The 13,606-nt window shown below is 41.5% G+C and overlaps 1 protein-coding gene across 3 annotated transcripts; it reads right to left on the bottom strand.

Moving 5' to 3' along the window:
* Positions 1–1,930: 1,930 nt before the first annotated feature.
* On the bottom strand, positions 1,931–13,264 carry CLEC5A (C-type lectin domain containing 5A). 3 transcript variants are annotated; one of them, XM_081102222.1, is made up of 7 exons: positions 13,122–13,264; positions 12,520–12,620; positions 11,449–11,508; positions 9,494–9,553; positions 9,041–9,177; positions 4,912–5,018; positions 1,931–3,734 (listed from the first exon to the last, which is right to left on the bottom strand). In XM_081102222.1, exons 2-7 carry the CDS (start codon positions 12,599–12,601, stop codon positions 3,602–3,604), a joined length of 579 nt encoding a protein of 192 aa, XP_080958348.1. In that variant the 5' UTR covers positions 12,602–12,620; positions 13,122–13,264; the 3' UTR covers positions 1,931–3,601. The 3 variants fall into 3 exon arrangements, with proteins under 3 accessions (XP_080958348.1, XP_080958349.1, XP_080958350.1); XM_081102224.1 differs by having other exon boundaries at positions 1,937–3,734; positions 4,916–5,018; XM_081102223.1 differs by lacking the exon at positions 11,449–11,508.
* Positions 13,265–13,606: the final 342 nt, after the last annotated feature.

Consider the following 13,606-nt stretch of genomic DNA (forward strand, 5'->3'; position numbering starts at 1 on the left):
GCAAGCTTAGGAAAAGCATTGCTGTGGTACAGAGATAGGAAGGGACTTGCCCAAGGTCACATTGTTAGTATGTAGGGGCCCAGGATCCAAACCTAGGCAGTCTGGCATCAGAGTTCATCTGCTTAACCAGTGTGCTAAATAACCTACATTGCTAACTTGTGCAATGCTAATTGTATATCTTTATGTGAACTACTTGATATTCATTCTTGCATCAAGATAGTCTAGGTATGTTATGATGACAAACAACCTCAAATATCTTCATAGCTCACAACAGTAAATGTTTATTCTGTTCCCAGTATTTGACTATGGGTCAATTGTCTCTGTGCTCTTCATTGTCCTCTGTATAGTCCAGGCTAATGGGGCAACCTCCAACTGGGGTGGGGGCGGGGAAGAGTATGGTAAATTGTGGTCAGCCTTCATTGGCTAAAGCAAGTGACAAGGCCAAGCCTGCTACCAGCAGGATAGAAAAGGATTGTCCTCCTGCAGGGAGGGACAGTGAGTTTGTGAACAATAATATAATCTACCACAATGCCTAACTTCAATCCAGGGGTGTAAGATTATGTTTGTCTGAGATAGGGTAATGTTTCATGTAGTAATTTGCTTTTGTTATAGTCTGTTGCTTCTGTAATCTAGATATATGCTTATAATTAGATTCAAGAAGGAAAAAATTATATAGAACATTATTTTCAATCTTATGAGATTAAAAACCTGGCACTTGGAGAAACTGGATATCTACATGCAAAAGAATGAATTTGGATTGTTACCTTATCCCATACACAAAGGTTAATCCAAATAGATCAAAGATCTAGCTATAAGACCTGACACTATAAAACTCTTAGAAGAAAACATAGGGAACAGTCTCATGACACTAGATTTGACAGCGATTTAATGGATATGACACCAAAAGCACAGGCAATAAAAGGAAAAAAATAGATAAATTGGAATTCATCAAAATTAAAATCTTTTGTGCATCGAAGGACACTATAAAGAGAATGAAAAGTCAAATTGAAGAGCCAATTCTAAGATAAAGGTCTTAACTGCAAATATTCCACTAAGGGCTTCCCCTATTGTTTATCACCATTGAGACACATAGTGAGGATCTTATTTATCATATGCAAGAATTTTGTGAGAGAGAGATTACTGCCCCATTTTATACATAAGGAAATTAAGACACAGAAAACATAAGAATTCTCTACAGATTCCCATACCATATTGGAAGCAGAGTCAAAACTCTAATCCAGTGGTTTATTAGATTTACATTGCTTTTTAAAAAAACTCTACCACAGCCCAGCTGGGTGGTCAGTTGGTTGGAGCATTGTCTTGTAAACCAAAAAGGTTGTGGGTTCGGTTTCAGGACAGAGCACATACCTATGTTGTGGGTTCAACCCCAGTTGGGGCACATATGGGAGGCAACCGATCAATGTTTCTCTCTCTCTTTCTTTCTCTCTCTCTCTTCCCCCTTTCCTTCCACTATCTTTAAAAATCAATAAACAGGTGAGGATTAAAAATATATATAATAAAAAAATGAAAACCACACTGCTGCTATCCTGTAAGGTGACATTTATCTATCCTAATACCTGACCACCCCTGCCCCCAGTAATAAACTTAAACCGTAGTCTACATATTTCCTATATACTCCCCACCAGCACCACAGCCAAGCTCATGGGACCTCTTTTAGAACTGGGATAGAACACCTCCTTATCTTGGGGAAAATTTGAGCTGTCTCCTAGGGAAATCACTAGATGTCTACATTTCCGGACTCTAAAGGTTTGCAATCTCTCCTTGTCATTGCATAGGAAGTGTGGCAACCACAGTTCTCCCTTCTCAAAACAGACGGTTGTGGTTTTCACTCTGTTGTTTGAATTCTGGGGCTTAACTTTGGTTAGAATTCTGCTTTTTCTTTTTTTTTTCTTTTTCTTTTTTTTTTTTTTACCACACACCTAGCCTTTCCTCCCTCCTCAACTGCAGCACTGGTCTTTGCGAACACCATGAGACTACTAATATAATTCCAACATCCACTCTACCCCAAACACAAATTGTCTCTGGCAATCTCCTTCAAGCAAGTTCTAATTATATCATTTTTTAAAATTATAAATAAGTGGCATGCTAATTAACCAAAAACTATGACGCTTAGTAACAGGAACAGAGCTTAGTGGTATAATAATAAAAGTAAAACTGACAGTAATTTAATTTGACATTCATCTAATGACATTTATTTTATTAGACATAAATGGTAAGCATTTTACTTAGGTGACTATAATTTCCATTTATTTTGTACAGTCTCTCATGGTTTAATTCTTGCTACTGAAAACCCGTGGGCATCTCTCTTCTCTTTTCCATGCACTGAGGAGGGTCTGTAGCCTATGTTGAGTTCAGAGAACAGACAGGATACCCCATGGTTTTTCTACCTCTTTCTTGCCTTCCTTCCCATCGGGCCAAATGGACTCTTATTTCTTCCAGAATGATTTCCATTTGTTCCTGGTGTGCCCTTTCTCCTATATGCCCACTCCTTGCCTCCACCCAATGTTTCCTTGAGCAACCCCCTTCCCTTCTTTTCTAATTCTTGATCAGCTGGACTTGTCTGGGATCAGTGTGATGTCAACCAGTGCAAAGCTGTACCTGGCAGGGTCGCTACAGAACTGCAAAGAGGCATATGTTGTGATCACTGGGGCCCAGGAGACGACCCCAGTTTGTTAAAATATACTTAACACATATGATCAGATAATCAGAATCTGTTAAAATGCAGATTCAGGCCAAGACCAAGAACATTTTTAGGTTGAGTCTCTCTTAGAGCTTTGTTGAAGATCAGTCAGCTTGATCATCTTGACGGTTGGGTTGTCTTAAAAGGGGTTTCCTAGCAGATTCCTGGCCTGCCAAGACTCCTCCTCATTCCCTGGAACAACACTCTCTCTGCTCCAAGCTCGGCTCCAAGAGTCCTTCCCAGAGCCTGATCTCAGTTCAGACCAGGGGCAGGGATGAAGGGTGTGTGGAGGGGTCTCTTGGGAACAGAGATGAGGGCACAGAAGTGGAGTTTATCCATCTTCCACCCTTGCTACTCTCTAAGTAAGGTTCACACCTGCGCAGTCTGCAGTTTCTCCCTGGTAGGATGGCCAGGTGCTCTGAGGATCAGACAGACCCTAGCAACAGGCTCAGCCCTGTTGACCAATGAGAAATGCTCAGTTCTACAGAAACATAGTTGTCTTTATACCAACTGAAATGCCTCCACACAACTGTTCATGTTTCCTGGAGATGGCTAGTATCCAGTCCCCCTTGTGGAATACAGAAGCTCATTCCCCCAAACAGCCAGGCCTCTTCTAGTCTACAGATGCACGAAGGGATCATTGACTTCATGAATTGTTCAGATAAAAAAGAATCACAGATGCGACTTTCACAGGAAATGGACTCTTGAGGAATTACTGGCTCAGAATGGGGGGTTTGCCTCAGCTGTGTACATGCAAGTATATCTGTAAAGGGGCCCGTGCATTAGCCCCGAGGATTGGTTAGGGAGCTCAGCCAGTAACCCGTAGAAGACAGACACAGTAATTTGATATTCTCTATTTCTTGGATCAGTCCCAATTATCAATGTTCTCTTTTGCTATCTTCATGAGTATGTTGGTTCTTCTTTGGCACGCTTTTCACAGATATAGCGGTACAAAACGTCACATGATGCAGCATCAAATGTGTTTGTTAGGCCTATGGTCACACAGTTGAAATTCTGAATCTGATTGGTAATACTGAATGAGAAAACAACATGGTTAAGGCCCATCAGTTCAGTCCTGCCTTTTTCTGATTCCAGTCCCCCTCTTATCCCCAAATCCATCTCCAAACTGACCCTTTCCTGTCAACTCTCGTGTGAATGTTTATGGATTCACAGTCTTGGACTGACACACTCTGTGTTTGGTTAGAAGCACCACATGGGTCATTTGTTCCACTTCCTCCCAGAAGTAATGTTTTAGTACTGAAGGTACTATGTGCACAGCAGGAGGACTGAGAGGAGGAAGATACTTCTTGCTCTAGGCAGCAGGTGGCTTTAGGAAAGAAATACTTCATTGGCCTTCTCACACCTCCTTTTTCCGTCAGTCAGGCTCTTTTAGTCTGACTGGAAAGAGTCTGGCTTCATGGAAAGGTCAAGAGTTATGAAGTCAAGTGTATGTGGGATCAAAATGTGGCTCCATCAATTCTCAGCTTGGTGACATTCAACACATTTCTAAGTCACTTATCCTCCATCCAACTGTCTGTGAAATGGGGATTAACAAAAGCTTTTTTTCTGTAGCATCATTGTGGAATCAGTGCAGGAATGACATGTGTAAAGTGTCTGGCATTTATTTGACAGTGAATATTAATTTCCACTCCTCTGTGGGAAGCCTAGTTACAGGCAGGGAATGGACTTGCTTTCTATCTGATTCAGCCTCTTCAGATGTACACTGGCAATGCCATATTCTCCACCAATGTATGTCCATGGAATGAAAGATAGGAGATAGCTCTTGGGAATTAAAGTTTATAATTTTAAGACAGAGACAAGTTGCTAATGATTATCTTTCTTTGGATAAAGAAGCCACATCTGGGTCAGAACTTAGTAATAAAATATGATCTGTGGGTTAAAAGAGACTTATGAGACAGATCAAACAAATGGTATGTACTAGTATGTGGGTTTGTTTGGATCCTAATTTGAACAAAATAATTTGTTGTATGAATATTCTTCTCTCTATTTAGAAATGTTTGGTATGTTCCATAATAAAAAAATTACCAAAAAATGTATCTCTGGGAATGGATGGGTTGGAAGAAAGGAGAGAAACAGAACAGAGAACTAGGTCTGAGCTTTGTGCTCTTCCAGGACAAATCCACTGAATCTCAGATCTGGACTCCTGAAGTGAACAAAGTTCCCTAGAAAAATGTGGGTTGTTCACATACTTGCCGTTGAAAATGGAGTTGTTGATCCAATGCCACCTCTTCGTTGCCTGCTGGTATAGTAAGCCAATAAAATACTTCTCAGCTCCAGCTATGACCTGGAGGAACTTCTAGGAATTAAAAAACAAGCAAACAGTTCAACAGAAGGTTCTTTGCTCTTGCTTCCTGGGGCTAGTGGGCCCATGATCATATCTGATTCTGGGAACAAGGAAGGCTGGTAAGAGGACTCTGTGGCTGACACTCAACATAAACCCTAGAGAAGTAATTCTCGGTCTACACACAGCATCGGGACCACTTGGAGCTCTTGTTCACACAGGCTGTTGGGCTCTGGTGCAGTAGATCTGCATAGGTCTGCTGTAGGGCTCTAAAGATTTCAATTTCTAACACATTCCCTATACCAGTGGTCGGCAAACTGCCACTCGCGAGCCACACGCGGCTCTTTGGCCCCTTGAGTGTGGCTCTTCCACAAAATACCGACTTCTGCGCATGGGCCACGAAGTTTCAATTGTACTGTACATGTGTGCCTGCACGTGGTATTTTGTGAAAGAGCCACACTCAAGAGGCCAAAGAGCCGCATGTGGCTCGCAAGCCGCAGTTTGTTGACCACTGCCCTATACTATCTCAAAAAAGGCAATTTCAAATGCACCTTTATTTGATTCTCTCTGCACAGGATTGTTTTCCTTGCCAGAAATTTTACATTCTGAATGAGGTTTTTGAGGTCAAGTGAATTCTTTGAGAAAATAGGGAGATTTAAAGAGTATTGCTAAAGCAGATAATTCCATGAGAAATAATCAGTGTTTATTGAGTATTTCATAACTTGGTGCTAATCCAAGACATCATAGTTAATTAATGAACAATAAATCACCCCAGCCAGAAGTCTGGGATCTCCTGGCCTCTTCTGTACTCTTCATATACCTTCCACAATTAGTGGATATCTGAATCCACTTAGATATTTTCTCTATCCCCTTGGCTGTTGCCTTTATTCCTCCTTTCTCAATGTTCTCCTTCCTCAACATATCTAATTTTATTATTTTAAAACATTAATTAGCAAATTTACTCATTTAACAAACATTTGAGTGTCAATTACACACCAGGCATTGTACAATGCTAGGGATATGGAAACAAATTCATTTCTCCTGAAGAAATTATTATCGAAAGCAAGGGTTGGCAAGCTACAGCTAGTGGGCCAAATCTAGACTGTAGCCCATTTTTGTAAAAAAGGTTTTATTGGAATACACCCAGGCCCATTTTTAAACATATTGTCTATGGCTGCTTTCGAGGTACAATGGCAGTGTAAAGTAGTAGTGACAGAGACCTTATGACTCAAAAAGCATGAAATATACATATACTATCTGGCTCTTCAAGAAAAATTTTGCTGACCCATGGTCTAAAACAGTGATGGCAAACCTTTTGAGCTCGGCGTGTCAGCATTTTGAAAAACCCTAACTTAACTCTGGTGCCGTGTCACATATAAATTTTTTTGATATTTGCAACCATAGTAAAACAAAGATTTATATTTTTGATATTTATTTTATATATTTAAATGCCATTTAACAAAGAAAAATCAACCAAAAAATGAGTTCGCATGTCACCTCTGACACGCTTGTCATAGGTTCGCCATCTCTGGTCTAAAACAAGGTTTCTTAACCTTTAGCCCTTTTGCTGGAAACCATGGATAGTTTCCAAGGGGATCTATGAAGCTGTTAGAATTTTATTCAAAATACTGTGCCTATGTAATGTTTTTGGGAAGAGGTGCATAGATTTCACCACCATTTCTAAAACCTCAGTCATGCCAAACACATTGAAGATACACAGGTCTAATAAGAGAAGATAATGAGTCAACCAGCATAGTGAGGTGTCCCAGGAGATACATGCTAGATCTGGCACAGACAGAAAGGGGAAGTGACCAATTCTACATGGATTTGGGGTTTTCCAGAAAGACTATATGTGAAGTGATATATGAAATGAATTTGGGGAGATAGCTGTTTTTCAGGCAAAAACATGGGACAGGACTTATCCTTTCTGGAAGAGGGGGCATCAGATCACAGCAGACTACACAGCAACCTGGAGCATTTGAGGAACTAGAAGATGTTCAATGTGGCTGGTGCAGAGCTAGAAGGGAGATGGGCGGGCACACAACCTTTGGCAGAAGGCAGAGGCTGTACTATATGTCATGCTAGGGAAGCTGGACTTTAACCCATTTTAATTTGGCAAATGGCACAGACAATTAAAAACCTTACATATTTTATTATATCAGTTCTGTGGGGGATAGGTAAGACAGGTCAAAACTAGGGATAAAGAGAGGAGTTAGAAGAATTTTGAAGAAATCCAGATGACAGGTGAATTATTGCTATAGGAAGATAAGGAAGGATTTTGTTAGCAATTAATTTAGGAGAGAATAGAAAAGATCAAGTCCCAGAAACTGTCAGTATTTGTTTTTGGGTGACACAAATACTCACAAGTATTTGGAATTCAAGAGGAAGAACAGTTGGAGTAAAATATAACGACTCAGTTTGAATATGGTGAGTTTGTGATGCTTTTGAAACATCAAAGGAGAAATTATATATATATATATATATATATATATATATATATATATATAGAGAGAGAGAGAGAGAGAGAGAGAGAGAGAGAGAGAGAGACTGGTCTAGAGAAGGCTAGCTGGAGAAGGTTGAGCTGGAGATACACACTTGAGAATCATCAGCAAACCACTGGTGTGATGAGCTTTTTCTGGGTTTGGCATGGTGGAGAATGCCAAGTAGTAGAGAATGCCAAGGACCACACTTGAGATGCCACAAAACATAAGGGTTAGTAGAGACAATGAGACTATTGACTTTCTGTCCCATTCCTTTCATCTTTTTTCTTTTCTCCCCACTCTCTTGCTCCTGGTTCTCTATGTTAAAGTACTTTTCCTTCCCATGGAGGTTCTTAGCTCTTTGTTGGACATCTACATCCCAGATTCACAGAAGACCCTCTTACAAATTCTTCTCAATAACAGGAGTATTTTTTAGAAGAAGGGTGAAGGGATAGAGGGGAAAGAAGCATGATTACTGTATGTAGCACAATGTCTAGCACTCAGCAAATGCTTAGGGTTTGAAGAGGCAACTACAAAATAAAATATATTAGGGTCTAAAATTGAGTAGAGTATGGGTTTTGGAGGTAGAGAGATCTCAGTTCCATCTGCTGTCCTTTAGTAGGTGTATGGCCTTGGCCAAATTACTTTTCTGTGCCCTAATTTCCTTATATATAAACTACAGATAATAATTCTTCCTCAGAATTGTTATGAGCATAAAAGGAGATACTAAAACAAAGCTTTTTTGCATAGTGTTGGCTTTTCTATTATCATAATTGTATACTGCAATCCCAATTCTATGACCTAACTAGAGGCCTGGTGCATGAAATTCGTGTACTGGGTGGGGGGGGGGGGGGAATGGTCCCTCAATCTGGCCTGTGCCCTCTGTCAGTCCAGGAGCCCGTGGGCCTAAGCTCTCAGTTAGACATCCTTAGCACTGCCGCAGAGGCAGGAGAGGCTCCTGCCACCACCACCACTGTGCTTGCCAGCTGTGAGCCCAGCTTCTGGCTGAGTGGCACTCCCCATGCGAGAGTGCACTGACCACCAGGGGGCAGCTCCTACGTTGAGTGTCTGCCCCCTGGTGGTTAGTGTGTTCCATAGCGACTGGTCGCTCTGCTGTTTGGTTGATTTGCATATTAGCCTCATTATATAGGATTATTTGTGTTTTACTCATTTTGTTAATTGGCATCTTCCTTATTAATGAGGCAGACTGGCATGATACATTAATAGCGTACATCTTTAAAGTATTCTATATTTCTTAAACAATTTTGATACACATCACCTCATTTGGTCATTCCCTGCACTTTAAATGTCCCAACCCATCCCCAGGATAACAGTCTACTGCTGTGCCTCATGGATTTCACTAGCCCAAATGGACCTGAGGAGCACACCCCATTGCTACCCCAGCTCCAGGTTCAGAACAAGGAGCCTGAGCTCCCAGACAGCCACCTCTTCATCCCCCACCTCACCCCAGCTCCACCAGTGAAATTGTCCCACCCCTCCTCCCACTGAGACTGGTGTCAGGTGGGCTGCATTACTGTATCTTTCTCATGCTCTCACCAGTTTCTCTGGTGTGTTGACAATGGCCAAAGTCGATCCTTGTGCTTCACACAGGTCCCTGCTTTTGTTCCAAGACATTTCAGAGGTGGAAAAGAAAAAGCATCTTCCTTGATGAAAATCCCACCTGCTGGGGCAGACTAAGGAAATCCAAGAGAAGAGAGCATGATATTAGTGGTTGTAGGTGAGAGCCCTGGAACTGAGTCATAATGTAGTGGGACATGGGTTTCTTTATAACAATTATATTCAAACAAATCATCTTCAATCCAGGAAGAAATTTCATCCAGTCTAATTTCAGTATCCCTATGCATAACATAAAGGGAATGAATTAGAAGGTCTTTATGGGTTCCTTTGAGCAAAAGAGTTTCATAAGAAAGGAGGCAATGGGAAAAGTCTTTAAGAAATTACTACGTAAGAACCTGGGGGTGGAGAGGAAGTTATAACGATGCTCTTTACCTGTTCCATAGCTCTCTGTGGGACTGAAGCTGTCATTACCATTCCCGAAAATCTGTGGGACTGAAAGGAAAAGAAAACCTTAAGGTAGGCTTGTGATGAATATAACACACAGACTCAGAGCAGCTTCAAGTCCCTGTGACTATTTGTCCCTGGACAATAGAGGTGACAGGGGCTCTTGGTCATTTTGCGCTAGAATTTTTCAGAGATTTTTTTTCTTGGAACCTTCCATCAAACTACTACCATTATTTGTCATGTCCCACACCCCAAGCTCTAGTTCATGTCTTTTTTATTTTATTTTATTTTTTGGTGTGATGTGGGTGTGAAATGCTGAGAGAAAGAACAGGAGACAGGAAGAAGAATGGATGGATTTAGTATCAGAAGGAAACCTCCTGCTCCTTTCTCATGTTCACATTTGACACTGTTATATCCAAAGAGCTATTTGGACCACTTCCCCTCCAGGCTCTACACAGCATCTTTGCTGCTCTCTCCAGTTCTGGTACCTCAAACCCTTTATGAAAACTCATGATCAGCAACATTTGGAGCCTTCTTTGATCAGAACTCATCAGCGCTAAGGACTGTGGCTAACTGGAGCAAGTTTCAGGGCCAGAGCTATGGGCAGACAAGAAGGCAGGCAAACATTCCAGAGCTTTCCTATGGGCAGAGAAGAGGCAAATATTTATTTGAATTTAAGTAGGAGAATTTATAGGCCTCCAAGAGGCCTCATTTTTTCCTGGGAACACTGGCCGCCTGAGCAGGAAGCTGCAGTGGCTTCAGAGGCAGTAAAATTTATCCTCAATGGCCCAATTATTTGTCCATTGTGGTTGAAGACCTCTTTAATGGACCCAGACAGCTACTTCTTACACTTATATTAATAAAGCATACAAGTTAGCACTCACTTTTTATCTCAGTCTCCAGTTCAAAGGTGTGTGTGTGTGTGTGTGTGTGTGTGTGTGTGTGTGAGTGTGTGTGATATGTAATAACCTGGTTTGGGGATCGTAACTGAACAGAACTCCATAAATATTTCATGAGTATTTCCTTCATGTAACTAACTCAGTGTACTGAGTGTCTTGTTTGTCTGTGACAAACAAGAAACAGTTATTCTCTTAAAGATGTACAAAGTAGTAGGTGTCTTAAGAGGAAGTGAGGGGGAGAGGTCGGTTTAGGAAGGAGAGCCGTGCCTCACCCACCTCTTTATCCCCCATAGCTCTGGCATCGTGCCTTGTGTTTGTAGTTGATGAATATGTCCTGTTTTTATTCTTCTTCTCTGGTTGGTCTGGTATAGTGCTTGGCACACAAAAAGATGCTGAATGCAATTTTTGTGTGTGTGTGTGGGGGGGAATGGACTTCTTTATAACAATTCCTTTAGGTGCACAACATGTCAGAGTTTACTAAGTACTTTCACATTACATCATAGTGACTCCATACTAATTTCCCTCCTCAGACCCAGGAGGAAAACCAAGGACCAGGAATTTCACCCAGTCTAGTCTTGGTTTCCCAATTATAAGAGGAAGGGGACCAAATAGAAGATTTTTCACTGACTGTGTTGCATTTATTTTATTTTATTTTTTTCAGCTTTATGAGATATAATTGATATATAACACTGTGTAAGTTTAAGTTGTACAGTGTGATGATTTAATACAATATATACTCCAAAATCTATTACCACAATAAGGTTAGCTAACACCTTCATTACCTCACAAAATTGCCACTTTTTTTTTTGCAGCAAGAACATCTAAGATCTACTCTTTTAGCAACTGTCAAGTATAGAATACAGTAGTCACCATGTTGTACATTAGATGTACATCCCAGAATATATATATATCTTATAAATTAGCAGATATTTATGCACATTTCCTGCCAAAGAACTTCTTGGGAAAAGTCCTTGAGAAAGGTTTCAAAAGAGAATTCAGCATATTAGAACGAGATGGAGAAGAGATTATTGTCATGCGTGTTACCTGTTCCATAGCTCTCTGTGGGACTGCAGCTGTCATTACATTGGCCAAAAATCTGTGGGACTGCAAAGAAAATCAGCTATTGGCTCAGCCTCAACTGTGGGATGAATATAACAAACATCCCCACAGGGGCTGCTAGGTCACTGTGACTTTTAATGGAAAATATAGAACTGTCTGACTCTGGTCCACAAAGACATGTACGTATATGTTTTTTGTGAATACATTCACTTATTTATATTTGTATTTTCTTCCTGCTCTTTGATGTGATACAAGTTGTACCTTTGGATTGGGTCATAAGGAAGATACTTCTTACCCAACCACGGCCTCCTAAACTACATTTCCTTCCTCATTTATTTTCCCTTCTGGCTTCTGGGGCTGGAGAAGATTCTACTTGCTGCAATTGCAGTAAAATTCCTTGATAGGAGGCTTTTCTTTCTAAGCATTCAGATGAATTCATTTCTGTGTACACAGAAGGAAATGCCTCCCTTCTAAAAAACCCATTATCGCCGAAACCGGTTTGGCTCAGTGGATAGAGCGTTGGCCTGTGGACTGAAAGATCCCAGGTTCAATTCCGGTCAAGGGCATGTACCTGGGTTGCGGGCACATCCCCAGTAGGAGATGTGCAGGAGGCAGCTGATCGATGTTTCTCTCTCATCGATGTTTCTAACTCTCTCTCTCCCTTCCTCTCTGTAAAAAATCAATAAAAAATATATTAAAAAAATAAAAATAAAAAACCCATTATCTTATATTTCAGCTCCAACAATAGGATGAACTGCAGCTGAATTTTCAGATTTTAGCAACAGTAGCAAGCACTGCTGAGTATTTCAGCTCAGATTACCCAACTAATGCTCTAGGATGAAAGCTTTGTGTGGGGTTCTGAGTCAATTCTATGTCTCCAAGGTAGAGCAAGGAACCTGGCCCATTGTGTGTTTTGGGAAGTGAGAAGGGTATTGTCAGTTGCTCTCAGGTGGAAAGACTTGGGCACTTAATCTATACATTTAACCACTCATTCTGAGAAAAGATCCAAGAACAAGACAACATGGAGTTGGGGTAAGAGGTTGCTCAAATACTCACAATAAAGCAGAAATAAGGTCACTCCGGCAACTTTAAGCACCACCACGATAAGCCCAGAGATGATCATGCACCACCAGTTCATGATGATGAGATGAGGAGGCCTGTGGGGATTAGAGCACAGTACCCCCATCAGTGTCTGGGGACAAGACTTCTCTCCACTAGGACATATGCCAGTGACTTTCTCAGAGCACCCTTGGGAGGGGGTTTGAAGGCAGGCATGCCATTGACAGGTACAAGGAGGAGACCCAGCACAGGCCCAAAGATGGATAGGATTTTGTGCTGGTTGGAAGCCTTTGAACGTGGCACATTGCCTCTCCTTCACCCATCCATCCCTCAGCTCTGGGCCTCAGCCCTGTTCCCATTTGTGGCCTCCTAAATTCTGTCTAATGAACTAAATCCTTTTCTGGACTTTGAAAACCCTTAGCCTTGAAATGATTCTTGCTCCCTAGCACCTTAGTTAGTAGTCTTGGCCATCCTGACTTCAGCTGTCAGAAGCCTCAGTCTTTCAAAGACTATGTCAGGAACTGACAGATAGGACAGGTGTCCCTGAAGGTCTTGGAACTGGGGAAGAGCCAACAATCTGCAGAGAGGACATGACTTACCTGCTCTCTCCCTGAAAGGTTGGATTGGTTTGCAGTGGGGATCTTCCTGGTGGTCTTATGCGTGGTGTGGTGGACAGAGCCCTTTCTCTTGAGAGTACACTCCTTCTGCTCAGGCGACTCCTTCCTTCTTCACACAGTCTCTCTGTCTTGGCAGCATCCCCAAGTGCACACTTCTTCCCCTTCTGTGCTCTTGGCAAAGGGAGAGGGTGGGGCAAGGAGGGGAAGGAAGTCTATAGCCTTTGTGATAGGAAGGTTCCTGCCAGAGGGGTTCTGATACAGGGGAACATTTTTAGGAGAATTCAGAAAACAAAATACATCAACACAGATTTCACCCTTGAAATATAGTGGAAAGCAAATGTAGTAAAATCTTACCAAATAGGGATTCTGGGTGGAGGGTATCTGGAAACCATTTGTACTTCCCTTGCCACATTTTTGCAAGTCTGAAATTATGTCTAAGTGAAAATTTTAAGTAAAGAAATCCACCT

Source organism: Myotis nattereri (assembly GCF_964212035.1).
Source record: "Myotis nattereri genome assembly, chromosome: 11".
Taxonomy (NCBI): domain Eukaryota; kingdom Metazoa; phylum Chordata; class Mammalia; order Chiroptera; family Vespertilionidae; genus Myotis; species Myotis nattereri.

Excerpts from the sequence above, each read along its gene's own strand:
- CLEC5A (XM_081102222.1), bottom strand. The coding sequence starts at position 12,601 with ATGAACTGGTGGTGCATGATCATCTCTGGGCTTATCGTGGTGGTGCTT. Across the intron at positions 9,554-11,448 it reads CACAGAGAGCTATGGAACAG|TCCCACAGATTTTCGGGAAT; the intron begins GTAACACGCATG and ends TTTTCCTTTCAG. Across the intron at positions 9,178-9,493 it reads CACAGAGAGCTATGGAACAG|TCTGCCCCAGCAGGTGGGAT; the intron begins GTAAAGAGCATC and ends GGATTTCCTTAG.